This window comes from Prionailurus viverrinus, chromosome D4, assembly GCF_022837055.1.
Source record: "Prionailurus viverrinus isolate Anna chromosome D4, UM_Priviv_1.0, whole genome shotgun sequence".
Taxonomy (NCBI): domain Eukaryota; kingdom Metazoa; phylum Chordata; class Mammalia; order Carnivora; family Felidae; genus Prionailurus; species Prionailurus viverrinus.
Genome location: NC_062573.1, coordinates 44441492 through 44468405, shown reverse-complemented (window position 1 = coordinate 44468405; position 26914 = coordinate 44441492). Strand labels below are relative to the sequence as shown.

Here is a 26914-nt window from a genome sequence, read left to right as displayed (position 1 = left end):
GAGATCAGAGTAGCAGAAGGAGATTAAGAGAGTGTGCACTCAGTTTTGCAGTCTAATGAAAAACATTAAGGCCAAAGGTTTTTAAGCTGATTTTCAAGGCTAGCTACAAAAGCTAGGAGGGCCTAGCTACTTAAGGACCTACTTGCCATGCTTTTCTTGGCTAACTCCTGTTTGTAGAATTTTTGTGCCTCACATTGTAAATAGAACTTTCTAACACTGATCATTAAAGAACACTTCCCACTCCAAGCCCAGGCAACTTAGCTTTTCCTTATCATTCCCATTTTGGAGGCTGCATCAACAGGGAAATGGAATGGGATTGTTTTTATAGGCCCGCAGCTCACTGTAAATGTACTTCGCAAGACTTGGCCATTTGGAATGGCCAATTATGCACTCAACTCCTCTGTGTGTATTTGACTTCTACTTCCAGATAATGAGCCATTCTCTCCACTTAGTTCCCCTCAAGAAGACTGATCTATTTAGCAACCTTCATTTTTGTTACATTCTCCAGTCCTAGGTGGTGATGATATTTATACATAAGACAGAGACATTTCTATGCTGTGATGGAAGCTTGAAGGAAGTCGGAGCCAACGACCTTTTACTCTGAAGCCAAAAAAAAAAAAAAAAAAAAACACAAATTTTTCAGTCTTGCCAAGAATGGGGACTAGGCAAATTAGCAGAAAAGCTTCTTCTAGACCTACTGTTCAAGATGTAGTGCCCAAAGCCTTTCTGTGCTCAAACCTATGTCATATCTATCATACCCCTGCTTATTTTGATGAAATTTGTATATTTTATCAAAATAGACCCAGTTATAACCATTCTTGGTGATTTTACGGGCAAAAATGGATGTTCCATTTTATCACCTACTTTGTTTATCGTAAAAGAATTCTAGAGCACCAAGGAGAGGATGGGTTCTAGGCTTGGGATAGAATTCTTAGCCAATCTTATGCTGGAAGCTGCCACATTCCTAGGTATGTATTTTTACTCTATTAGCAACACTTGACGTCATGATGTTCTCTGCACAGGTACTAAGCGTGTCCTTGTCTCCTCTGATTTCTTCCCAGGTGGGAAATTGGCAAGTGGAGTCCATGCAGTCTCACCTGTGGGGTTGGCCTACAGACCAGAGATGTCTTCTGCTCCCACCTACTTTCCAGAGAGATGAATGAAACTGTAATCCTGGCCGATGAGCTGTGTCGTCAGCCCAAGCCCAGCACAGTGCAAGCTTGTAACCGCTTCAACTGCCCCCCAGCCTGGGACCCGGCACAGTGGCAGCCAGTGAGTTTTGGGGCTACTCAGTTTTGGAGTTGGTGTGTACAGCTCTGATTCAGGACAGGGAACCCTCTCTTCAAGGAGTTTTGTCCCATTAAAGGAAGGTTCCAGGTCTGTTCATCCCTCCCTTCTTAGTAGTCCCTCAACCTTATTCAAATCCAGATATTTTCATCATAAATACTGTCCTCTTTCTATGGTTTTGCACCAGTGTCCTCCTAACAGCAATTCAAGACCCATCTGTTAAACTGAGTATACGCACAACAGAGTTTTCACCAAGCTAAGAAAAAAAGTTTTTAAATAAGGACAGTGTGATAGGTTTTCCATAAAGCTACATTTGTTCTGAATTTGTGCCCTTTCTAGTTTTTTACTGTTTAAAATTCTAGGAAGGGTCCTAGGCAATGAATTTTCTTTTTTTTTTTTCTTTTCTTTGAAGTATAGTTACTTACTGGGGTACCTGGGTGGCTCTGTTGTGTCTGGCTCTTGATTTCGGTTCAGGTCATGGTCTCATGGTTCGTGAATTTCAGCCCAGCATTGGGCTCTGTGCTGACAGTGCCAGGCCTGCTTGGGATTCTCTGTCTCCCTCTCTCTCTGCCCCTACCCCACTCATGCTGTCTCTTTCTCTCTCTCTCTCTCTCTCTCTCTCTCTCTCTCTCTCTCTCAAAATATATAAACTTTAAAAAAAATAATTACCAAAATAAAAGATTAGAAATCAAGCCAATTTCAGACTTTTTAAAATTTTCCCAAGTTCTAAGAACTATTGTTTTTTAAAACAATAGGGGTTGCAAACTGCCATCCAAAGCCAGGGCCATCTCATAGACAGTTATTATAAATAAAGTTTTATTGGAACACAGCCATACCCATTTCTTTTTTTATGTATTGTCTATGACTGTGTTTGCACTGGAAGGGCAGAACTGCATGGTTGTGACAGAGGCCATTTAGCCCACAACACCTGAAATATTTACTCTGTCCTTTTACAGAAAAAGTTTGCTAACCCCGTCTAAACCATACATTATAATAATACAAATACCATAATATTCTATTGAAAATACATATTTACCAAATTTTAATTAAGTAATTGTTTGCATGCCTTTAAAACAGAGGAATTTTAGGTTATTTGAATAGAATCTTATTTTGCATTTCTTATTCATGAGGATATCAGGTATATCTTTAAAGTGACAACAATGGTCACAAAAAGTAAGCCTGAAAGGTGAGGGGGGACATGCATCCCAGTTTTGCTAAAATAGTTTTCCCTCTCAAAAGTGTCCCAATTAAAATGATAAATTATATGGTTACCCAAGTGAGGAGAGAGCATTGCAGCTTATATACCCTTGTCTTAGTGCTGAGGTGGGCGGGGGCAGTGGGGGGGGGGGCTGCCTTTTCTAGACTGCCATGCGTTCCCATGCTTTTCCACCATCAGTTGGCAAAGCCACTTCCTTCTCTCTGCCCATCTTGGGACTGTGATTTACAAAGCACCCAAAGAATCAAAGAGTAATCAGTGAGCAAAACTCTAAAATGTAAAGCATCTGGAAAAAGATATTGACTACTTCCTTTTAGAGCTTAAATGTCTGTGTGGCTAAGCTCATAAATACCATGCTACTATGTGACAGTTTCGAGAAATCAAGAGGATGTTATATATTTCGAATGCCTGTGTACCAGTGTTCTTAAGAAATATTATTACCTAACTGAAGTTAATCTTCACAACAATCAGTGGAAAGTAGGTTTTATTATCTTCGGTTTAGGTTTGAGAAAACTGGGCTCATGCAGGTAGCAAATCTAGGGTTGGTCATCAACCCAGTTTTATGTGATTGTTTCCACTATACCCCGTTTTAAAGACTACTATGGCTGAAAGAGCAATCAGGAATTATATAGGAGTCTTCTTGTTTTACACATTATGTAACTGTGGCCCAGATATGGTCTTGCCCAAGATCATAAAGCCTGGTGCAGACCCCAGGTCTCCTGATTTTATACTGATTTTATACTGATTTTAACTAGAATGAATCCATGACCTCAAACTGTAACACAAACTAATGCCAACCCTAAGACAAGACCAGAAATCAATGCACATCAACCTCCAGTACTGTATTAAGTGCCCATATTATTAATTTGTGTCTCTATTAGGTACATAGTTCTGGAAAAAATACTTACTGAATGAAAAAAATGAATGACTAGATCAAGAATACTGCCCCACAAGCCCTGAAAATGCTGACCTTATATCTTATTGATAAGTTTGTTTTATGGTTATAGGTCCTAATAATGAAACTAAATAACGAAACACTGGTTGTGTTATAGCACCATGATTGAGAACCACTGTTCTCAATCTGAGACACTTTGATCATGACAGTCTTCTGCTAGGATTTTTTTCAGTGACATTCCATTGCCATGTAGTAAAGCCCAATGGCATGGTCAGGCCTACATCCCCCTGCACGTCTGCTCCTGCCCGTCTCCCACCATGTTTCTCCCACCCCTGCTTGTACATTCCTAATGGCCCATGCTTGTCCCTGCCCACACGCAGTTCCCTTCCCCTCTGCTTGTCAAATCAGGCAGGAGTCCCACCTCTTCTACCAGGACCTCTTGCTATCTTCCTGCACATGGTGTTCATGGTCAGTGCTGCTCACTGAACAGTCACATTCCACCTTACTGTGTGAGCACTTTTCCATGACTTTTGAGTAGACCCTAAGGTCAATGAGACAGAGACTAAGTCTCAGGTATGTAAAGCATAGAGCATGGTGCTGAAAAATTCCACGGCAAGTCTGCCAGTCCATTTATTGAGCACTTACCCCGTTTCAGGACCTGCTTCTCTTTTTAATAAAAGCAGCACTTACTATGTTTCAAGTTCTAGGCACTTTACATATTTAACTCACTTAATCCTCACTACCCTATGTGATCATTACTACTGTCCTCCCTGTTCCACAGATAATGGATGTAGAGCACTATGAAGTTAGCATGAATTCAAACTTCAGGTAGCAGAACTCTTTCTACTGCTCTCATATTTTCTCTTTTAATCCACTCAGAACAATCCTGTGAGGAAACAAGGCTCAGAGAAGGTTCCTTGCCCCAGGTCACATGGCCAATAAATAGCAAAGGGGGCCTGTATGCCTCAAAACCCCTTCTCTTTTCCACTGTACAGTTCAGCTTTCCTAAGACCTCTTTACCATTTCCTCCAAAGTATTAAATTGTGAGGAAATCTAACACCAGCCCTAAAATCAGCAGTTTACATAAAGCTCACTATTTGTTGTCTTATCCAGGGCAGTTAATCTGTGCGTGTTTCCTGTTGCTGCTATAACAAATTACCACACATTTAGCAGCTTAAAACAATGTGAATTTACTGTCTTATAGCTCTGGAGGTCAGAAGTCTGAAATCAGTTTTACTTGGCTAAAATCAAGGTGTTGGCAGGCCTGCGTTCCTTCTGGAGGCTCTAGGGGAGAATCTATTACCTTGCCTCTTCCAGCTTCTAGAAGCTGCTTGCTTCCTTGGCCCATGGCCCCTTCTTCCATCTTCAAAGTGCCTCACTTCAACCTCTGATTCTGTCCTTTCTCTCTGACTCTGATCCTCCTTCTTCCCTCTTATAAGGACCATTGTAATGACACTGAGCCCACTGGGATAATCCAGTTATCTCCCCATCTGAAAATGCTAATGACATCTTTAAAGTTGCTTTTACCATGTAAGATGACATTTTCACAGGTTCCAGATTTTAGGACATAGATGTCATTGTTGAGCCTGCCAGTCTTCTATATTTTGAGCTATGCATTAGTCTCTATTAGCACAATATTCTTGAGATTAAAATTAAATTACCACTGTACTCACCACTATCTGTGAGCTTCACATGCACCAATCTTTCTTTATTCATTTTTATTCTAAAAAATAAATGGAAAAGAGAAATGAGATGAAAAGAGATAGTTGCTAGAAGGGTTAACTGAGATGAATTAGGGAGTCCACTCTGAAGCATAATTTATATTTCTCTGTATTATGCATGTTTTATGATCAGGACTGTGTCCACCAACTATACACACATATTGCACACATCTGTGCAGAGACTAAAACAGTCACCATGGCCCCTGTTTTCTCCCTTGCTTAAAACTATGATTATGTGGCCATTTCCCTATAAACCGTTTTTTTAATCAGGGTTACAATTCAAAATGCCTATAGTCTAGCTATATAAAAAGGTATATGCGAGCAGAGTCACGGCTAGTAATTGTAAGAAAAAAGAGGAATTTTAATGACAACTACAAATGCTTGAGACCTCACTTTTTTCATTTTTTGGATTTAAACACACACACGTAAAAGAATGACTTTGGTCTGGATTCGAGGATTGTAGGCTGGCAGGAAGAATCAATTGAGTCATCAGTTTTGTTACATTCCAATGACTAAAATATAAATTCTCATAATTTAGAAACCATGCTTATTTAAAACATTATATTCAGGGGGAAAAATATCTATTAGGATGTTTATCTCCGTTTTGGCAGTGTGTTTTATAAGGAAATGAACACTTGATCCTACCTTTAGAATCAACAACAAATGTAAGCAAAACAGAGATTAGAAGTAAAATGTCACATGTGCAGTGCTTTTGTTTTTGTTTATTGGCAGAACACTTTTTGTAATAATTGCTCTGGATTTCAGTGGTTTTGCAGCCCCATGCTTCACACGGTAACAGGAATATTAAACCCAGAAGATACACTGGACACCACTTGTGTGTCCAGGGTTAAGAAAGATCATTTCGTATTGGATCAACAAGGTGATTCTAATCCACAAAATAGTTGGGGTATAAATTCTGTTCTCATTTAATAATTTTGAGCAAGACTCCAGGCTTCATTTTCTTCGTTTCTCTGAGGCCTAATTCACTGTGGCTCAGTTTGACCTCTGTTGTATACCAAGCACTGTCTCTACCAGCCTTTTGAACCTCTCAGTCTTGCATATCACAAAGTTACATCAAATTCCAAAGGTCTAACACCAAGCTTGATAACCCAGTCACCGGGGCTTGCCAGCAGACCTCTTCTTCCTTCACAGGGCATACTACCTTCTAGCATGTTCTCTAACCCATTGCCTTGGTTCTAGTCCTCACAACTAACCAAACTATCACAAACAGCCTTTTACTTGGTGTGTCCCTGTAATTGTCTTACTTCTCATCCATTGTTTCCCAACTTGGTACAGTTGTTCTTTACTACAGGCCTTCTGTTGAGCCTTTAAAATATTAATATGTGCTGAGGGCCCCCAAACAGGGTATGGTATGGAGTGTTATTTAGACTTACATGGCCTGGAACCTTTTCTCCATGGTGCACCTATTAATGGCTCACAGGGCAGTACTCTCTGGAACCCATCAGCCTTCATTGCCTGAATAATTTTCTACAAATTGGATTATGTTACACCTGATGATCTTGAGATTGTATCCAGATATGCCCAAGGCCCTTCACTGTTTGCCCCTCAGCTGGCTTCTCAGTCTCCTTTCCCAACTGCAACCTCCCCATGAACTCTATCCTCTACCTTCTCAGGTCTCCTCAGAGATACCCATGTTCCCTCATACCCTGGGTCTGTATACATGCAATCTGACTCCGTGGGCACTCCTTATCTCCCGGGCCAACCCTTCATGTGTCCCCTCTCCTGCAGAGCCTTCCGCAGTTTTCCAGAAAGACTTAGTTGCCTCTCCTCTGTATTCCCACTTTTGTAAAACTGATCACATTTGATCATTTTTTTCTCCCTCACTGGACTGCAAATGCCTGAGGCTTAGCAACCAGGTTTTAGTCATCTTAAATTCCCAGCACCTAATACAGTGCCTGGGACTCAGCAAGTACTCAGTGTTTGATGAAAGAATGAATGAGTGAATGAAGAAATGAATGAAATGAGTTAGAAACTAGAAGTAGAACACATTAAAACTAGAAAGCTGACCTTAGAAAGAATATAAATGTCACTTTGTGTTGGGCTCAATGATGTGACTTGAGGGACCAAGGAAATGAACTCAGCTTTCAGTAAATAAGGCTACCAACATGAAACCAAAGGTGTCAATACAGGCAGAATTTCTTAACATGTGATCACGGGAAAATCATTCAAAGTACAGGACACTTAGGCCACTGTAGTTTTATATAGAAACCTAACTTTTAAATGCTCTCCTTACTGTATATTTTTTACTTTCTTATAAAACTAGTGAATCTATGACCTTATAGCATGAAACATGTATGGCGGCAAGGATAATCATTAGCATAAATACTATTTGTTGTTATTTATTCTGTTTATGGCACGTATTTAAAAATAATACCCATACTAGAGATCTACCTCATCAGGTAATCTCAACACGTTCCCAAAGTTGTCGCAGACTTTGGAAACTTTATCAATTTGAAATTTTATCTGTAGTTTTTAAAAGTTTCTAAAGACACCCTTTCAGCCGTGCAAACACAGCAAGGAAACTTTCTGAGCAAAGATGAGGCAAGTGTTTAAGAGCAAACATCCCTGACAATAGTAACTTAGCTGGATGGTTATCTGCCACACCTGGAGGGTCACAGCACCCAGCAGAGGACACGTTGCGTCTGGCTAAAACCCACTGCTGACTTACTTAGAAACAGCTCCTGGCTAATGATAAAACAGCTCGATAAAAGGTGGATGTTCAGCCTATCATCTGGATGTTTGTGTCACGTCTTTTAAACATCTGGATTTTTGGCTCTTTTGTTCATCCAATCATCAATTCAACAAACATTTATGAAGTGTGTGCTCTTTGCCAGATGCTACATTAGGCACCGGGGAATAGAAAGATGAGTGCATTCCCTTTCCTCAAAAGATGCGTAATCCTGTGGGGGGGTGGGGGGAATTGCAGACACATAAACAAGTAGCCCTTATAGAAGACATGTAGCACCCTTCCAGGTCAAGGCAGGGTGGGAGGCAACTCATTCTTTGAGCCTTTGAACTGGTCCTTCAAAGGTGTCTTGGAAATTTCTGGATAGACAAAGAGGCAAAGGGCATTGCTCACAGAATGAACAAGGTGATCAAAGGCCTGAGCAGAGAAGGCATCTGTGTGCCCAGGGAAGAGCAAATTGTCCCCATGGCAGGCCACCAAGGAATGTGGCTGGGTAGCTCAACATGGGTCAGAGCGTGAGGGCTCTCAAGGGCGTTCTCGGGAGTCTGAATTTGACCTCCTAGGTGTTAAGAATTTCCTAAAAGTTTTCTGGGTAGATCAAATTTTGAAACAAGCTAATTGTCTTTACATTTTCTTGTAACTGCTTTGTCATCACATTGTCACAGACTTCTGCACATTGCTGGCGGGAGTCACCTAAGGGCCTGTCCCTGAAATCAGTCCTATCTGCAAAGTGATGACCCAGCTAGATTATGTTTCATGAGTGGTCATCCTCTATAGCACAATTTTATTACATCTCCACCCATAGGTGGACCAATTATTTTCATCATCTATTTCCTCAATTTGAAAGAGAGAGAAAATTAGCCTGCGTTTTTCCTTATTGCCACATTCACTAAGAAGTTCTAACTAAGCAGCTTGGATCAGAGAGCTGTTCTTATGAAGCTACTTGTTTATTTTTGGAACACTTACATTGAACGGAAGCCCCTGTGCCTTCTTAGATAGTTAGAAAAGAAAATTTTAGCCATCAAGCATTGAAGAGATCTGTAATCCCACAAATCCAGTGTCACTAGTGAAGTGACTAAAATGTCTGTCACCATGTAACAAACTTCAAGAGCGTGTTCTTTATGCCTAACAAACTCAATAGGACCCATGGGGAATTTGATTGTGAATTATAATCAAAGGATTGGAAGAAAAGTGGCTTAATGTAATTTTGAGGTTCAGGGAATAATGATTTTATGAATCAGCTATTAGTTTTCTCAAAGATAAATACACTGCATTTTCACTACAGTGTACATATTTATGGACCATACCTAGATGTCACATTCTTCCGGCATCAGTTATAAAATGTCAGTTTGCTGTTTAGCTCATACCCTAATTACTTCTTTACTAGGAAAAAAATCATTAATTTTCAAAGAAAAAAAGTAGGGTGTACAGGAAAACTGGAGATATCCAATCCTAAGGTCTCCTATTCAAGATGTAACACTATCATGCTGGGGAAATTTTTGAATGCAATTCTCAAGCACTAGTATGAGCAACAAGAGAACCAAAATCCCTTTCTTCATAGAGCTAACAGGATAACGGATGATAATTTCCAAAGGGATGAGACCTATTTAAAAGAGGTATTTAAAAACAAAAAATAGTGAATACATAAAATGAGGTGACAGAATAGAGACTGCTTTGGCTTTTCTAGCTAGTAGGTTAAGAATGGCTTCTCCAAGGGGCGCCTGGGTGGCCCAGTCAGTTGAACATCTGACTTCGTCTCAGGTCATGATCTTGCAATCCATGAGTTTGAGCCCCGCGTCGGGCTGTGTGCTGAAGCTCGGAGCCTGGAGCCTGCTTCAGATTCTGTGTCTCCTTCTTTCTCTGCCCTCCCCCACTCGTGCTCGCTGTCTCTCTCTCTCTCTCTCTCTCTCTCTCTCTCTCTCCCTCTCTCCCTCTCTCCCTCTCTCCCTCTCTCTCTCCCTCTCTCTCTCCCTCTCCCTCTCTGTCAAAAATAAATAAGCATTAGGGGTGCCTGGGTGGCGCAGTCGGTTAAGCGTCCGGCTTCAGCCAGGTCACGATCTCGCGGTCCGTGAGTTCGAGCCCCGCGTCAGGCTCTGGGCTGATGGCTCAGAGCCTGGAGCCTGTTTCCGATTCTGTGTCTCCCTCTCTCTCTGCCCCTCCCCCGTTCATGCTCTGTCTCTCTCTGTCCCAAAAATAAATAAACGTTGAAAAAAAAATTTTTTTTTAAATAAATAAATAAATAAGCATTAAAAAAAATTTTTTTTAAAGAATGGCTTCTGCAAGTAGATGAGAATGAAATTAAACCTGAATAATTAGAAAGACTCAACCATGTGAAGATGTATGATGAGAGCCAGGTAGAGAGAAGAGCAAGTGCAAAGGTCCTGTGGGAGAAATAAGCTTGGGATGTGCAAGGATCACACACACACACACACACACACACACACACACACACACACACAACCAGTGAGGCCAAAATATACAGGGAAAGGGAAGAATTGTATGAGATGAGATTGCAGAGGTGTGTCTGGTTTCTCTTGTTCACTGCTACAACCAAAAACCTAGAACCATGTTTGGTCTATGACTGGTACTGAATAAATTTCTGCCAAATGAATGAATGAATTTAAAATTTGAGTTAGACAGTCTCAAAGGTTCCTTCAGGGCAGGGACCAGAGCATATAGAAATTTGCAGGTCAGGGATAGAGGAGTTTGGATTTTATTCTAATCATAAAGGAAAGTCATTGAAGGCTTTTAAGCATGGGAATTCTGTGATCTGATTTATGCTTTGAAAACATCATTCTTGCTACTGTGTGGAGAATAGATTGTAGATATGCTGAATATCTTCCATTGCTCCTATAGGTCCACTCTGCCTTTCCACCTGTATCTCAGAAGGCTAACCTAGATAGACTCTACCCTCTGGCTTCTAGTTGTGTTCAACCAATGGTGTTTTCAGCAGGCCATCAGAAGGCGAGAGAAGCTGTCTTCAAAACTGAGCATGCCATCTATATGCTACTAGGACCTAACTGAGAAAACTAGAGACATGTTTAGGAAGCTTTGTAGTAGTCTAAATGAGAGATTATGATATCCTCATTTATTATTTGTGGTGGAGGTCAAGTTTATTTTGGAGGGAAATCTGACAGTATTTGCTCATAGATTGAGTGTCAGGGAAGAGGTGGTAAGAAAAAGGAAATGCTCAAGGATGTTTCCCATGTTTCTGTCTTAGATATAGCACCATCCAGTAAATGGGGAAGATTGAGAGGAGAGTGGATTTGGGGCAGGGTTCAAAGGGCAAGATCAAAAGTTCCATTCTGGGCACATTTAGGTCAAAATGCCTGTTCGCATTTAAGACATAGGGGAGAGGTCAGAGATTAAGATTTAAATTTTGACTCACCAGCATAAACTTTTTTTTCCAGACAGTTACCTGTTGAAGAAAATTGCATTAAGTTCATGGAAGAACTTTAATAATTCATAGAATAGAAAGAATTATAGAGAACACAGTCCCTACCTAAGTTTGGCAAATTTTAGAAATCAGAAATTCACATCACTAGTTGTCTAATTATAAAAGAGTCCTAAGAAGGGCTGAATGATAATGGTTATAACTAATCTGATGATGGAATAACTGGTTGGCTAGAAGTGAGAATTCAATAGAAATAAGAGAAGACTGGCCTAAGAAGTCATGAAAAAGGCTATAAAACCAAATTTAAAACCTTGGTTGTCTGTAATAGCAAGAAGGCATGTCTTAAGCAAATGGAACTCTTGGCCACTAATTTAAATTTCCCCCAACCACCAACTTAAATTCCACAAATATTTATTGAGAATTTACATTTGCAGGAGGCACTGTGCCAGGCAGTGTGGGTACAAAATGCATTGAAGAAGTAAAGTAAACTTCTACCAAACAAGAACTAAAATTAAGGTTTGCTTCTGTCAAAATGAAAGGACCGGGGAGTCATCAAAAGGAGCCAGAGAAGCCTAAGTCCTGGCCCACTCACAGCTTGAATCATGAGCTCCGAGGCCATAGATTTTTCCTTAATTAAGGTTAAACAACATGCTAGACAAGCCCTTGGAAGGAACTGTTTGGATCTGTAATGAATAATAACAGGCTGCAGACCACTTCCAACGGTCTACCTACACGTTCAACTTTGTGGCATAGCCTCGAAGCTGTGTTCAACTGTAGCCTTTCAGCTCAGAAATCTCTAGGGAAAATATATTTCCAGGCCCACCACAGTGTAAATAAGCCATTTGGAAATGTGTGTCCCCGATCTGGAGCATGGACCTTCTCCTGCCTGTCAGGGATAGTCCCAGAGTGGAGGCTGAGGATTGAATTGCAAAGCACCGCCCCTCCAGTGGCAGAAAGGATGAGACCAGGCTCTGGCAGGCTTGGTGCTTAGGAGGCCAGGGGCCCTCAGTGGGAAGCAGCAGCAGCCTACCCTCCCACTGCAAACAGAGAGAAGCTCCTACAGCCACAAGAAAGAAAAGCTGATCTTGGGCTCCTCTCCCGCTGTGTCCACACTCCCAGCGGGGAGCGTGTGCTCAGGAGGAACTGGGTGAATGTTGCACAGAATGGAAGTAAACCAGTTTTTGCCCAGGTGTGGCCTTAGTCGAATCTCTTTACCACTCCAGCCTCAGCTTCTTTATCTGTACAGTAGGGATAAGATCTACCTCCCAGGACGGTTTTGCCTTTACCATTACCCTTCTCTTTTTGTACAGTGTTTAGGTAGTTGAATCCAGCCATAAGAAAATATATTTAGAGGTGGGGGGTGGCTCAGTCGGTTAAGCATCTGACTCTTGATTTCGGCTCAGGTCATGATCTCATGGTTGATGGGTTCAAGCCCCACATTGGGCTCTGCGCTGACAGCGAGGAGTCTGCTTGAAATTCTCCGTCTCCCTCTCTCTCTCTCTGCCCCTCCCCTGCCCTCTCTCCAGTAGTTCTGAGGTCTTACACCACTCACAACTGCAAACAAAGAGCAGTTTTGCATAGGCCAGTTGCAAGCAATCACTGGTTCTAACAGAGGCTTCTGGGTCCCATGTACCCCTCCATGTTTATTTTATTCCCATGGAAAATGGTGGAGGGATGGAGAGATGGTTCTCAATCCTGGTTTACAGAATTACTTGGGAGATTTCTTTTTTATTATTATTTATTTAAAAAGCTGATGCCTGGGAGGCACTTCCCAAAATTTCTGATTTAATGGATCTGAGTTGGGACCTAGACCTCAGTACTTTTTAAAAGCTCCCAGGTGATTTTAAAGTGCATCCAGGATTGGGACCACTAAGAGACAGTGACCGCTGGGCCACAGCAGCATTCTGACCATACTCAATCACCATCCTAACCTTGACCATGAGCACAAATCCCCCTTGCACTTCCAAGTACAGGCCATTGAGCATCCAGGCCTAACCCCCCAGCGAGCCCAAGGGCAGCAAGTAAAAGGGAAAGGACTATTCTTGAAGAAAGAAGAACACTCTCTAGAACTTTGTCAGGAAAGTAGCCCCAGCAAAGAGTAGCCACTGGAAACTAATCTAAAAGCGACAGAACATCCAAAGCCACAATGGCTTAAATAAAAAAGAAAAGTATTTCCTTCTCATTTAAACACAGGCCATCCAGGGCCCATGTGGTGGCTTCACCATCAGGAGGACAGGCTACTTCCATCTCTTTGCCTATCACTGTCCAAGATGGGAGGTTAAAGTTTAGACCTCATGTTCACATTCCAGTCAGCAAGGAGGGGAAAGCGAAGGGGGGGATGCCACACTCTTTTCGTGGTTATTTCCCTAAAATTGCACGCAACACTGCCATGTATATCCCATTGGCCAGCACTTAATCATAGAGCCATGTGCATCTTCAAGGAAGATCAACAAATACAGTGTGTATGCTGAAAAGTCATGTGCCTAGCGAGACATGCTAAAAATTGGGGGTTCCTTTGCTGTTGCAAGGGAGGGGGGTACTGGGAAAACAGCCAATAGTCAATGCCACAGGGGCCTCCCTTTCCCTTCATGCAACTGGACTGTAATTGTTAAGTTACATGTAAACAATGTGTTTGACTGGGGTCCCAGTGAAAACCACTGAAATAAGACTATTTTCCTATAGCCCAAATTCCAGTGGCTGTAGCTCCCACTGCCCTAAGAAATCACCAGTCCTACAAGAGGACTTCCAGGGGAGTTCTTCAGAAAACGAGGCCTTAAATCTCATGTCTCTCCAATAGGGTAGAGTGAATATTCACACTTAGAAGGAAAGGGCTGACTTCTGTGCACATTAATTCCTCCAGATTTACACTGATGGCAGGAGCTCTCTCTTGCTCTTTCTGGAAGCTGCACAGATTATTTTCACTGGATCGTAAATATGTTTAACACCCTATTATACTAACCTTTTAAACCAGTTGTCTTGGGTAGCTGTAAATCATAGTTTAGGAACAACTTTCTATGATTCAAAGGCCCTTGAAATTCCTGGATGCTGTAGTTAAATACTTGAAATTAAGATTGGAGGGTATAGATTTTGCTACATTTCAAGGAAAGGAAACAAAATCCTTTGGGCTGGTTCTTAGTTTTCTTTTTCTTTTCTTTCTTTCTTTTTTTTTTTTTTTTTTTGCAATCTTTATTCAGCCAGGGCTAAGATAAGAATTGGCAGTCAAACATCTACTGTCCTATGTTAGGTTGACTTTCTCTTCCTTCCCCAGTGTTCCCGAACCTGTGGCGGGGGCATCCAGAAGCGTGAGGTTCTTTGCAAACAGCGCATGGCTGATGGCAGCTTCCTGGAGCTTCCTGAGACCTTCTGTTCAGCCTCAAAACCGGCCTCCCAGCAAGCCTGCAAGAAAGATGACTGTCCCAGCGAGTGGCTCCTCTCCGACTGGACAGAGGTATGTAGGCTCCTCAGAAGGAAATAATGAAAGAGGCGTAAGGAAGAAAAGCAGGCACCCCAAACTTACACATAGAGAGGATAAGAATAGAACAAAATAATCCTCCAAGCATTACAGAACAGATTTTTGTAAGCATTTATACCACAGTGTGTCACTAGCTTTTAACTAGGCTGCAGGGATATGAGGTAAACAGCCAGCCCTGACGCAACAATCAGAAGCATGGAATTGTAAACGGGCTCCTCGTGGAACAAAACCAGACCTTGTTTGGCCCAGAATTCTTCTCAGAACACTGCGTTGTTCTACCTTCATCCCCACACCCACCTCCCCGACCTCCCGGCACCTCCTCCTGCCAGATGTTTCTAGTCTCTACTCAGGAAGGGCAAAGCCTCTCTCATTATTCCCTTCCAAGTTACTGGACAATAAGGAACATGATTTATTAAGAAGAGAAGACCAGGGAAATCCTGCCTCTTTACTGTCAGTTTCCTGGCTCCAAGACGCTAACAATTTCCCAGCAAGAGAACTTGATTTCCCCTGTTGCTTGCATTTGGGGGCATGATTACATCAGCATCCACCATTCCTGACTTGCCTCATAAGTTAGGGATATACCCCCAACTAACCTACTTTTCTAAACAGTTCCTACTCTAACACTAGCATCAATGAAGTCATTTACACTCACTTTCAACTTGTTTTCAGCCCCTTTGACTACTGTGAATTGCCTACAACTCCCTCAGCATCGTAGGCCTGTGTGTCTTCCATAAAGAAGTCCCCCCAGAGGTACTGCCTCCTAAGCAAATGTAGCCAAGAACAGAATCGCCAGGCCCGAAATGAAAATCTTTGTGTCACGAACAGATGCAACACTGTGCCCTTTCTTGCATATAAGCATTTGAATTGGCCTTGCTGATCCCACTGCCTTCTCTGTGGTTGTGTGTATACATGTGTGTGTGTATATTGTACAGATACACAGGATGGGGCTGCTGCTGGTTGAAATACATCCCAGGGACACTTGCTTCCACAGAGAGAAAAGCTGCCTCTGAAAATTAAGATGCTACCTCTTTCAACCTGTTCTTAGACTTCTTGCCCTTGATCGTATCCAGTCATACAGAGTTCACTCAGATGATACCTGCTAAGGGCATTGCAATTGTGAGGGAACCTACATTACCACAGGTTTTGTAATTTGGCAATAAATTGCCTTCTGGTGGCATCTCACCCCAAATGTCTCAGAACAGGAGTAGGGCATGATTATTGTTTTCAAATTTTAGAAACAATTTTCTTTCAGCAAGATAAAGGATTAGAAGCGTGTCAAATAAGTTGTGTGTGTGCACGCATGAACATGTGACTGACAGTTTTTCTATGGAATGGTTTGGGAGTATAGTATTATATCTGAAAAAATCATAAAACAGTGCAAGAGAGTGTAGTCATATAGTTGCCAAGTAAGTGACTCTAGATGAAGATTTCCTCCCAGGGGCATATTGTGAAAGGTGTCCTTCTACAAAGTCTATCGGTGACAGTTGCCATGAGTGGGATGCTGAGGAACTGACTTGTATGTACTATAATTGTCCTCCCGTGTTCCTGGAGTTTGTGGCCTCTGAGCACATGAGACCCACAGAATTCAGAAAAAATTATTTTAGGCCCTCAGATTTGAAGCAGGGACCGTTTTGATTAGGCGCTTAGAAAATGAAACTGCTGAATTGAAGTACTCTGGGTCCCATTAAGTACAGCAGTTTTGTTTTTTTTTTAAGAGAGTTGGTAGGGAGGAGAAGCAGAGAGAAAATCTTAAGCAGGCTCCATGCTCAGTGCATAGCCCAATGTGGAACTTGATCCCACGACCCTGGGATCGTGACCTGAGCTGAAATCAAGAGTCAGATGCTCAACTGAGTGAGCCACCCAGGTGTCCCAAGTATAGTAGACCATTAGAATTGTGTCATGTGTGCTTAGGAGTTAGACTCACAGACAGGCAAACTTAGGTTCTAATCCTGACCTTGCCACTCTGCTCTGTAACTTTGGGCTATTTAACCTTTCTCAGTTTGCATATATGAATATTGGGGATATATAACGTCCACTCATATGATTATTGGGAGGCTTCAGTTAAATGATGCATATAAACTACTTTGTGCCTAGTAAAAGTTAACCCTATTATTTTTATGATTCTCTTCCATCCCTGCTCATTGTCAGGAGGAGAGGAAATAAAAGAAAGTACTTACCTTGACTGGCCAGACTCAGGGTCATGCCCTAGGCTTCCTGTGGGCTTTCCCAGTCTTCCTAGGAAGAAGAAGTTACACTTTGGGAAGTAGGACTACTCAGCCCTTATCCATGGAATGTTATTAGGTTCTGAGTTACCTGGGTTGATGAATGGAAATTGCAAACACCGGGGAAGGACTGAGAATGGTGGGAAGTAATCACCAATTCACTGGGATTAAACTCAAGCTGGTGCCATGCAACAGTGCTCCCGGGGGCATTCACAGAGGCTGTAATTGGCCCTGTCATCCCAATAGCCCTTGCCCTGGCCCTCTGGCTGAGATGAAGCATACATTCCACATCCCCTACCCCCAAGACTCCCCTTGGAGAAAGGAAGACCCGGATGATCTATGGGTGTTTTTCATCCTCAACTATCTGGACTCAATCTCATAGTTACTGCACAGAATCCCTTAGAGACAGAATTAAGCCAAAATTTTAGACACTTCAAATAAAATTACTTTCAGATTCTATTCTGAGAATACGACCTCTTAAAAGGCCTTACTTCTTTTCTTTAAAAGAATTCCTTGCATCTCTTGACAGAGTTGGCTATTATATATTTTTAAATCATATTTTTATGAAAGTCATCCCCCCCCCAAATATAAAAGAAATTAAGGTCAGAATAGTCCATTTCAGAGCTAGAAGGAGCTTAGAAGATCCTATAGCCTGGTTGTTCCTTTAAAAATTAAAGCCACAGAACCCTTTTTTTCAATTGAAATGTTACTATGAAGCCAAGAATCTAAAACAGATCAAATCAGAGCTGTTTGGATTGAAGTGTGGATTAGGGTCCCAGATCTCCATAGGTTGGGTCTCCAGATCACCGGAAAAGCCCCTGAATCACTTCCTCAACATAGAACAGGGTTTGACAATCCCTGCTCTTGCTTAGTTTTATTTTAGAGATAAGGAAATGGAGTCTCAAGAAAGAACTAGACTTGACCAAATCGTCAACCAATCTTCGGACACACAGTCTGTTTTTCTGCTTGGCAACACTAAACTGACCATGCTTTTAAATTTTCCAGGCTCTTTGCCTCCATCCCACCTGATTCCGGGATTTGGTGCTGTCATTTACAATAAAATAAGGGATGGGTGGAATCTGGAATCCACGATCATCAGGGAACAAAAGCAATGGGTTTGATTCTTACATCCATTTTTTGCATCTTAAATGTCGTTCAGGCTGGTGTATATCACAGTACATTGCAGGGAATAGTTCATTTCAGTGGGTTAGCATATAACACTTGAGAATATAAGATGATTTTTTTTGTTTTTAGTGTTCATTTTTCAAGTGAACGTGGCATACTGCCATGACCCTAGTTCAGGTCTTTATCATCTCAAGCCTGGACTACTGTGGCAGCCTCCTCAACTGACATCCCCGCCTGCCATAGATCTCCTACTCCCATCCCTCCCAGACACTGTTGCCAGATTAACCTTCTCAAAACACCTCTTTCATCATTTCACTCCTCCTTTCAATGGCTCCTCATTGCCTTGTGGACCAATTCCAAACCTCCTATCTGAAAATGAAGTCTCCAACGTCTGGCCCCAAACTACCTCGTGAGTTCCTGATACTCTCAATTTGTTGCCTCTGTTCAGTCAAACTGGCTTAGCTCTGCCCCCAAGCCTGCCTTGGATTTTCACACTGAACTCTTCAACATTTGTTCTGGATATGCCCCTGCCCCCCCATGCTCATCCCAGGTTTCTACACCCCTTCAGACTCTACCCATCTTCAAAACCTAGGCCAGGAAATCACAAGTGTACCAACAGCATTCAACAATTGTGAGCATTCATTTTATAATACTTGTCTTCTAGCTTTATATTTCTACTAAATTCTTCTATTACTATCTCTTTAAATAGCTTTATTGAGGTGTAACTCATATACTATAAAATTCAGCTGTGCATTGTTTCCAAGGTTTATCTGTTTACCACATATTTAAGAGACTAACATTCCTTTTAAGGTACAATAAGATTCCATTACATAGATAGACCATATTTTTATTGATCCATTCACCAGTTGGTGGACATTTGAGCTGTTTCCCTTTTTGTCTGTTACACACTTTCACATACAAGTCTGTGTGGATGTACATGTTCACTTGTCTTGGGTAGATACCTACGAGTGACATTGCTGGGTCATGAGGTAAATGTATGTTTATCTTTTTAAGAAATTATCAAGCTGTTTGTCAAGAAGACTGTAGTATTTTACATTGCCACCAGCAATTTATGAAGGTTCTAATTTGTATATCCCTACTCATAGTAACATTTGTTATTGTCTTTTTTACTATGGCCATTTCAGTGGATAGGAAGTGGTATTTCATTGTTGTTTTGGTTTCTATTTCCCTAATACAGTATTTCATTTTAGCAATGTATTTGGATTGCCCTCCCCCATTATTGATGACAGCTCCTTGAGGTTACAAACCACCTTGCACAGTTTTTCCTTAGTATCTAGCACCCTACCTCAAACACAGTACATGTATAACAACTACCTCATGCTTGACATTAAAATATTACACTTGTGAAGGAAGGAGAAAAAATTAGCATTGAGTGTCATTTCTGTGTGTGAAACTTAAAATATATTATCTCATTTAATTCCCCACCTTGAAAAATAAGTCTAAGAAGTGCAAACAGACTCTGAGTTGCCAACTGCTAAAATGCTGAGCAGGGATTTGAACACAGGACTCTATGACTCTGTAACTCTAAAGCCCAGGCCATCTAAGTAAAAAACAGGTAGAGTGTCTACAGGAAACTTTAGAGTAGAAAAGTCTTAGAAGGGTTCCTGGGTAGCTCAGTTGGTTAAGCATCTGACTCTTAACTTCTGCTCAGGTCATGATCTCATGGTTCATGATTTTTGAGCCCCGTCGAACTCCTCACTGACAGTACAGAGCCTGCCTGGGATTCTCTCTCTCTCTCTCTCTCTCTCTCTCTCTCTCTCTCTCTCTCTCTGCCCCTCCCCCACTCACACATGCACGTGCTCTCTCTCCCTCTCTCTCAAAATAAACTTTAAAAAAAAACAGAGAAAAATCTTAGAGCTAGCAGGTGGTTACAATATGGACAATCTTCCCATATTGTTACATACTTAGTATTTCTTTTAGTGACTGTTGCTTTTCCAAGCAACTTTTCTCATATTTGGGGGTGTTTGAGAGTCCATCCAAAAACCCATTAGCCTCTACACTTACATGCATTTGACCTTTGTTTTCCCTCACCAGTGTTCCACAAGCTGTGGGGAAGGCACCCAGACTCGAAGTGCCATTTGCCGGAAGGTGCTAAAAACCGGGGTCTCGGCCATTGTCAATTCCTCCCTGTGCCCTCCCCTGCCGTTCTCTTCATCCATCAGGCCCTGCATGCTGGCAACCTGTGCACGTGAGTATGTCAGAACTCTGGGGATAGGGAGACAGAACCCACGTAGAAGCAGCTGAAGCCACGCAGTAGCCTTCCCTAAACCCAAGACCGGGTGGGAGATTGTCAGGCAGGAAAGCCTGAGGAGGGCAGCAGGCTGGTAAACTCAGCTGGAAATGGAAAAGGAATCTTAATTACACGTGGCCAGGCAGAATTCTCTTCTCGGCTGGAAAAACAGTTTGCAGGGGGTAGAGCAAAGTTCACTTGCTGGCATACAGAGATCTGGAAGCTGGAGTCAGCAGATTACTAATGAAATCGAATGTGGTCCACTCTGGGGTTTTAAAATGCTCTGAACAGATTTGTTCTGTTTAATAGTAATCCCTAGAGTTGTACTACTTCTGGGCTCTTCCCCCCAGGCCCCCACCCCAGAGGCCACTAGGGCCTTGGTGCTCTGCAGACCCCAAAGGGTAAACGTGGAAAGGGAGACATTCTCCTTCCCTTTGTCCTCTGCCTCTTTTTATGATTCTTTTCTTTTCTTTTCTTTCATCGTTCTAACGAGAGGAACTGCCTTGCCCCTGGGATCCCCCTCCATCTAGAGCCTGCCTCTCAGCTTCTAGGGGTAGCCAGCCCAGCAGGGTGAGAGCGGGCTGCCCCGCGGCGCCTAATTAGTTCGAGCTTTGCCTGTGCAGCCGCTTGATGGTCCACGGCTGGTAGCCCCTTCCTCCCCGAAAACCTAAGGCGGCCAATGAAGGCCCTGGCCAAAAGCAACTCTGAAGCCGCTTTCTCTCCCTCTTCCCTTGTGTGTGCCTCCTCTGCCTTCCTCTTCGCCCTCTCTCTTGTGCCTGTGTTCGTTGGCTCTCGTTTTCCTCTGCCATTCCTTCTCTTTCTGCCTCTGCCTGGCTTCCCTCGCATTCCTTTCGTTCCAGGGCCCGGACGGCCAGCCACCAAGCACAGCCCTCACATTGCGGCCGCCAGGAAGGTCTACATCCAGACGCGCCGGCAGAGGAAGCTGCACTTTGTCGTGGGGGGCTTCGCCTACCTGCTCCCCAAGACGGCTGTGGTGCTGCGCTGCCCCACGCGGCGCTTCCGCAAGCCCCTGATCACGTGGGAGAAGGACGGCCAGCACCTCATCAGCTCGGCGCACGTCACCGTGGCCCCTTTCGGCTACCTGAAGATCCACCGCCTCAAGCCCTCCGACGCGGGCATCTACACCTGCTCTGCCGGACCCGCCCGGGAGCAGTTTGTCATTAAGCTCATCGGAGGCAACCGGAAGCTGGTGGCCCGGCCCCTGAGCCTCAGGAGCGAGGAGGAGGCCCTCGCGGTGAGGAAGGCCAGCCCAAAGGAGGCCCTGCAGACCCACAAACACCAGAACGGAATCTTCTCTAACGGCAGCAAGGCTGAGAAGCGGGGCCCGGCCACAGACCCGGGGAGCCGCTACGATGACCTCGTCTCCCGGCTGCTGGAGCAGGGGGGCTGGCCCGGGGAGCTCCTCGCCTCCTGGGAGGTGCAGGACTCCACGGAAAGGAACACGTCTTCCGAGGAGGACCAGAATGCCGAGCAGGCCCTCTGGCACCTGCCCTTCACCATGGTGACCGAGCAGAGGCGCCTGGATGACATCCTCAGGAACCTCTCCCAGCAGCCTGAGGAGCTTCGAGACGTCTACGGCAAGCACCTGGTGGCCCAGCTGGCCCAGGAGATCTTCCGCACCCACCTGGAGCACCAGGACACGCTGCTCAAGCCGTCTGAGCGGAGGCTACCCCCGGTGGCCATCCCCCCTCATAAGCACGTGTCTGGTTTCAGCAGCTCCCTCCGGACCTCGTCCGCTGGGGAGGCCGGGGGTGGCTCTCGCCGGCCCCACCGCAAGCCCACCATCTTGCGGAAGATCTCAGCTGCCCAGCAGCTCTCGGCCTCCGAGGTGGTCACCCACCTCGGGCAGACTGTGGCCCTGGCCAGCGGGACACTGAGTGTGCTCCTGCACTGTGAGGCCGTCGGCAACCCAAGGCCTACCATCAGCTGGGCCAGGAACGGAGAAGAGGTTCAGTTCAGCGACAGGTGAGCCTTGCAGCTACCCGGGTCTGGGAAGGGAAGGGCCAAGGGGCCATATCTCGCCCAAGGTGCTTTATTGGCCCTGCAGGTGGTTCCAAGAGTGGGGCGCAGAGCCCTGGGTTTCAAGTCCTCTTTTAGCACCAGTAGGGCTATTGAAACAAAGACGAGGTGTTTGGTTTTTCTAAACTGTATTCTGCCCTCTTTATAAGGTAATAGCAACAATGCCTATCCACCCCAAGCCCCATAGGGTCCCAAAGATTAATGAGATACTTTCCAGATAGCTTTGAACTTCTGGCAGAAAGATATCATTCCAGGCCAAGGCATTTTTACATTACTGCTCTGTGAGATGGACCATTGAAAAGCTTATGTGTAGGGATACTGTCTCCATGTGTGTGGTCCTCCAGGGCTGGGGAGAGAGTGCAGCCAGCACCTGCTGCTCCCTGTGGGTGAGACCATCCTCTGTGTGGGCCAGACAAGGCTGTTTGTTCCAGAAAGCTTTTATTCCCAGTCAGACCTGTGATTAATTATCCTAATACCTCTTGGTGTCTCTGTTTTGATGTGTCCTTACTAGGATGACACCACGTATCACTTACTGGTTTCCTTGGGCCGTAGCCATTCATAATGTAAAATCAGTAGTGGTGGTCGAAGTTATAACAGTAATATTTTAGAACACCGCATGCCAAGAAGCGTGCCACAATTCCTGCATGCATTCTCTTAATCTTTATAGTGGCCCTGACAACAACGATAGCTGCCCTCGAGCAGTGACAGTCTGCCAGGTACATGTGGTGTTGGTGTGCTTTATCTCACCCATTTTCACCGTACCTCTGAGAAGTGGGTACAGTTTTTATCCATATGTTACAGAAGAGGAAACAAAGTCTAGGAACTTGCTGAAGATCACAATTATTGGGTGGCAGGGCCAAGACACGTGATGCTAATAAGATAGGCAATCAATGGAAGAATCGTAGACTCTGGGTAAGAGAGGACTCTGGGCAGTCCTCCAGCCCAGAGACCTTGTTGTACATTTTTATCTTCTCTGAATCCATGTAGAATGCCCTTTTCGTTAAATATACTTCTAAATACTATTCTTTGGTAATCCTCTTCCCTAGTTTGCTAGCTTTGGGTAAGGATGGAACGAAGGCAGGATTTGTTGTGCCAAGCGGTTTGCCAGGTTTCTCTAAATGTGACTGCACCTGTTAGGCTACCTGTCAATCTGCAAGACTGACATTATCCTCCAGTGTCACATAGAAAATCAAGCTTTACCAGCTCTCTCAAGAAGACCATGCTTTAGTAAGAGCCGGGCCAAGGATTCAATATCAAGTTTACTTGAGTCCAAAGAGTACACAGCTCTGTCTACTCTTCTGAGACTTGGTGAAAAAACGTGACTTTGTCTAGCCTGCCCACATCTTTTGTGCCTTTGAAATGTCAATAATATTGCCTGTCAGCCTTACAGTACTTACAGACCAAACAGTTAATAACAATACTAAGTGTTTTTTCTGTGTACTTTTAGTAGATGCCAGACACTGTGCTCAGTGCTTTATGGGCACTATCTTGTTTAATCTTCAAAAAAGAAAAAAACCCTAGGGGGTAAATACTATTGTTGTTACCATATCAACGAAAGAAAGCTGAGGCACAGATGTGAGACCCCCACAGAAGCACTGGAGAGAGGGTTTGAATGCAGGCAGCATGCCTTGAGAACCTCTCCTCTCGTTTGCTTCTTGGTCCTCCCCAGCTCATACTTTCCTTGACCGCTTGATTGCTATGATTCTTGCTGTGATTTCTTTCAAGAAGTCTTTTACAACAAATTTTGGGGTCAGGCTAAAGTTGGAGTAAATCCGCTTGAGGTCACTGGGTCAGTAAGAGGTAGCCCCCGTGTCAAACCCCCAGGATGTTGGGTATAGGGGAAGAGTGGTGCCCTGGTACTCGGGGCGGGGGGGGGGGGGGTGTGCACTGGAATTCCTCTTTTTTAGTGCACCTGTCACACCCACTGTGACCAAATCATGCCATCTTCTCCACCAGCCAGTCAGCTTCTCAAGTGTAGGTAACATTTTATTGCCCAGGATTATACTACTGGAATTGAAGGGAGTAGCAGTTGGCTGTGCATGTGGAACATGCTTTTCAGAGATGAGAAAACTGAGGCCCAGGGTAGTTTGGGAGCTTCGCAGTGTTGGCTAGATAGTAAAAGGCAGAATCAAGAGGGCGGATTCGAACCCCGTTCTGCCCAACTCAAGCCCATGGTGTTTTGAGTGAATGAGTAACTTCATGCTTCCACTCATCTGTACTTGGCTCAGGATGCTAAGTTGCCTCAAGACCCTTGCTATTTTTTACCAGCTCTTTCCAGGGTCCCTTACTTCTTCTTAAAAGCCGTAGACAGGTAAGCTGTTGGGAAGGGGGAAAGGGGTCATCAGGACTCTGTTGTGCCTGAAACTGCAGGGAGAACATTGAGCCCATGGCTTACTCAGAGGTCGTGACAATTTCCTGGAGTGCTAGAGATACTTTTTATGAAGGCCAAGGATCACAGCCCATCTGGATCACCTGGTGACTGAAGGAGGGCTTCAGAAGGAGTCAGATGGGCACTGAGGGCTTCAGGCTGATCTTTGAAAGACCCTTCACTTTGTATGGCCTTAGTCCCTTCATTTCAAAAGTGGGGAGGGACAGGGCATCTGGGTGGCCCAGTTGGTTAAGTGTCCAACACTTGGTTTCAGCTCAGATCTTGCAGTTCCTGAGTTCAAGCCCTGCATTGGGCTCTGTGCTAGCAGTGCAGAGCCTGCTTGGGATTCTCTCTCTCTCTCTCTCTCTCTCTCTCTCTCTCTCTCTCTCTCTCCCCCTCCCTCCCTCCCTCCCTCCCTCCCTCCCTCCACCCTTCCCCCACTTAAGTCTCTGTCTTTCTCAAAAATAAATAAACTTAAAAAAAAAAAGTGGAGGAGGGGGAGAGGCTGTACCAGATCATCTCTGAGGTCCCTTCTACCTCCTTTACTCATTTACAAAAGACCACAGAAGATAAAAACCGGTATCTAGTGGGGAGCAGGAAGAGCCTTGAGTACAATAACTTCAAGCTTTGTTGCAGCTTTTTCTGAGCTCCACAAAATGGGGGTACACTGATTGCACGAGCTTGGGATGTGTTCACTTGAAGCTAAACAGATGTATTTACTGCTGGATTTTACCTCTATTTTTTTTAATATCGTGCTTGATATTTTTTCTTGTTTTTATTGTAAAAGTAATAAAGGGTCTATAAAACAATTCAAATAATACCTAAATCTATAAAGTACAAATACAAGTCTCCCTCATCCTCTCACTTCTGTTCCCCAGAGTCTGTCTCTCTCAATAATCTGGTATACATCCTTTTGGAATTTTTATATATTTTATTGTATTATATATAAAACACATACACACACATATGATTTGGTTTTTTAATGGGATATTACTCATGTTTAGAAATTTGACGTGGTTTCTACTCAACAACATGTCTAGGAGACATTTCATTATAGTATGTAGAGATCCGTATCACCATTTTTAATGGCTGATTACTGTTCCCGAGTGCATTGAACTATCCCCCAATTGAAAATTATTTTGGTTTTTCCATTTTTTTAACTCCTTTAAGCATTCCAGCATGTGCTGTGACTTTCCAAGTGAACAATAGAGTATGCATGATTTTCCACATAGGTCTTTGATCAATGAACAATTTTCTGCCCCAGCCATCTCCAGGATACCAAGAGCTCTTGAAATACCACCTAGGAAACATTACTGTCACCTTTAAATTTTCACCTCCTCGGGTGTGCACCTGGGTGGCTCAGTTGGTTAAGTGTCCAACTTCGGCTCAGGTCATGATCTCACAGTTCATGGATTCGAGCCCCACGTCGGGCTCTGTGCTGACAGCTTGGAGCCTGGAACCCACTCCAGATTCTGTGTCCCCCTCTCTCTCTGCCCCTCTCCTGTTCATGTTCTTTGTCTCTTTCTCTAAAATAAAATAAACATTAAAAAAAATTTAGTTTTCACCTCCTTGGGTATTGAGAATCTGACCCTAATGTCTTTATGATGAAGAGCGTGCAGTGGAATCTTGCTAGAAAAAGACACATGGAAGCCAGGTGCTGCAGATGCACTAGAGGTGTAGACGAAGACAGCAGAGGGCCAGTCCTGGCTCTTCAAAGTCACCAGGACATTGGTGGGAGTGTGGATGAGGAGTAGCATTAAGAGGGATCACACGTGAGGGGTACAGACAAAAAGTTTTACAGTTTGGGCCACTCTCAAGATTTTTCTAGATCTAGCCTTAACAGAGCTTTCTGATGCAAGTTAATGGCACACCGTAAGGAAAATTAGAGATTTCAGATTCTGATCTCTGACGTCATAATTTCTCCATTTAACTTAGCTGGCCAGTAAGAAATATGGCTGGAGCTTCATTTTCTGTACAGTTTTCCGAGTCCTGTTTGAGAAAAGAAAGTGAATATATCTGCACAGAGCACACAGGCACAGAGCCGCCATTGGGACTGCTTTGCTATGGGCTGTTGGTGACCTCTCTGTGTTGGGTTTCATTGCTTGTCATCATTCCTATGTCCGGTAGCAGTTCAGAAATGCTCATTTATTTTCCAACAGAGACGTGCTGAAATGCCCACTGTTATAGTTCCGTTAGTCTGTTTTTGCTTAGTACCA

General features: G+C 43.7%; 1 protein-coding gene across 3 annotated transcripts in view; it reads left to right on the top strand.

The window, feature by feature from the left end:
* Positions 1-26914, top strand: part of ADAMTSL1 (ADAMTS like 1) — an 888150-nt gene that overhangs the window by 743569 nt on the left and 117667 nt on the right. For all 3 annotated transcript variants that reach the window (XM_047830980.1, XM_047830979.1, XM_047830981.1), the window contains 4 exons: positions 1062-1272; positions 14489-14668; positions 20095-20248; positions 21151-22276. In XM_047830980.1, the coding sequence (XP_047686936.1) occupies positions 1062-1272; positions 14489-14668; positions 20095-20248; positions 21151-22276 (1671 nt within the window). The remainder of the gene's footprint in view (positions 1-1061; positions 1273-14488; positions 14669-20094; positions 20249-21150; positions 22277-26914) is intronic.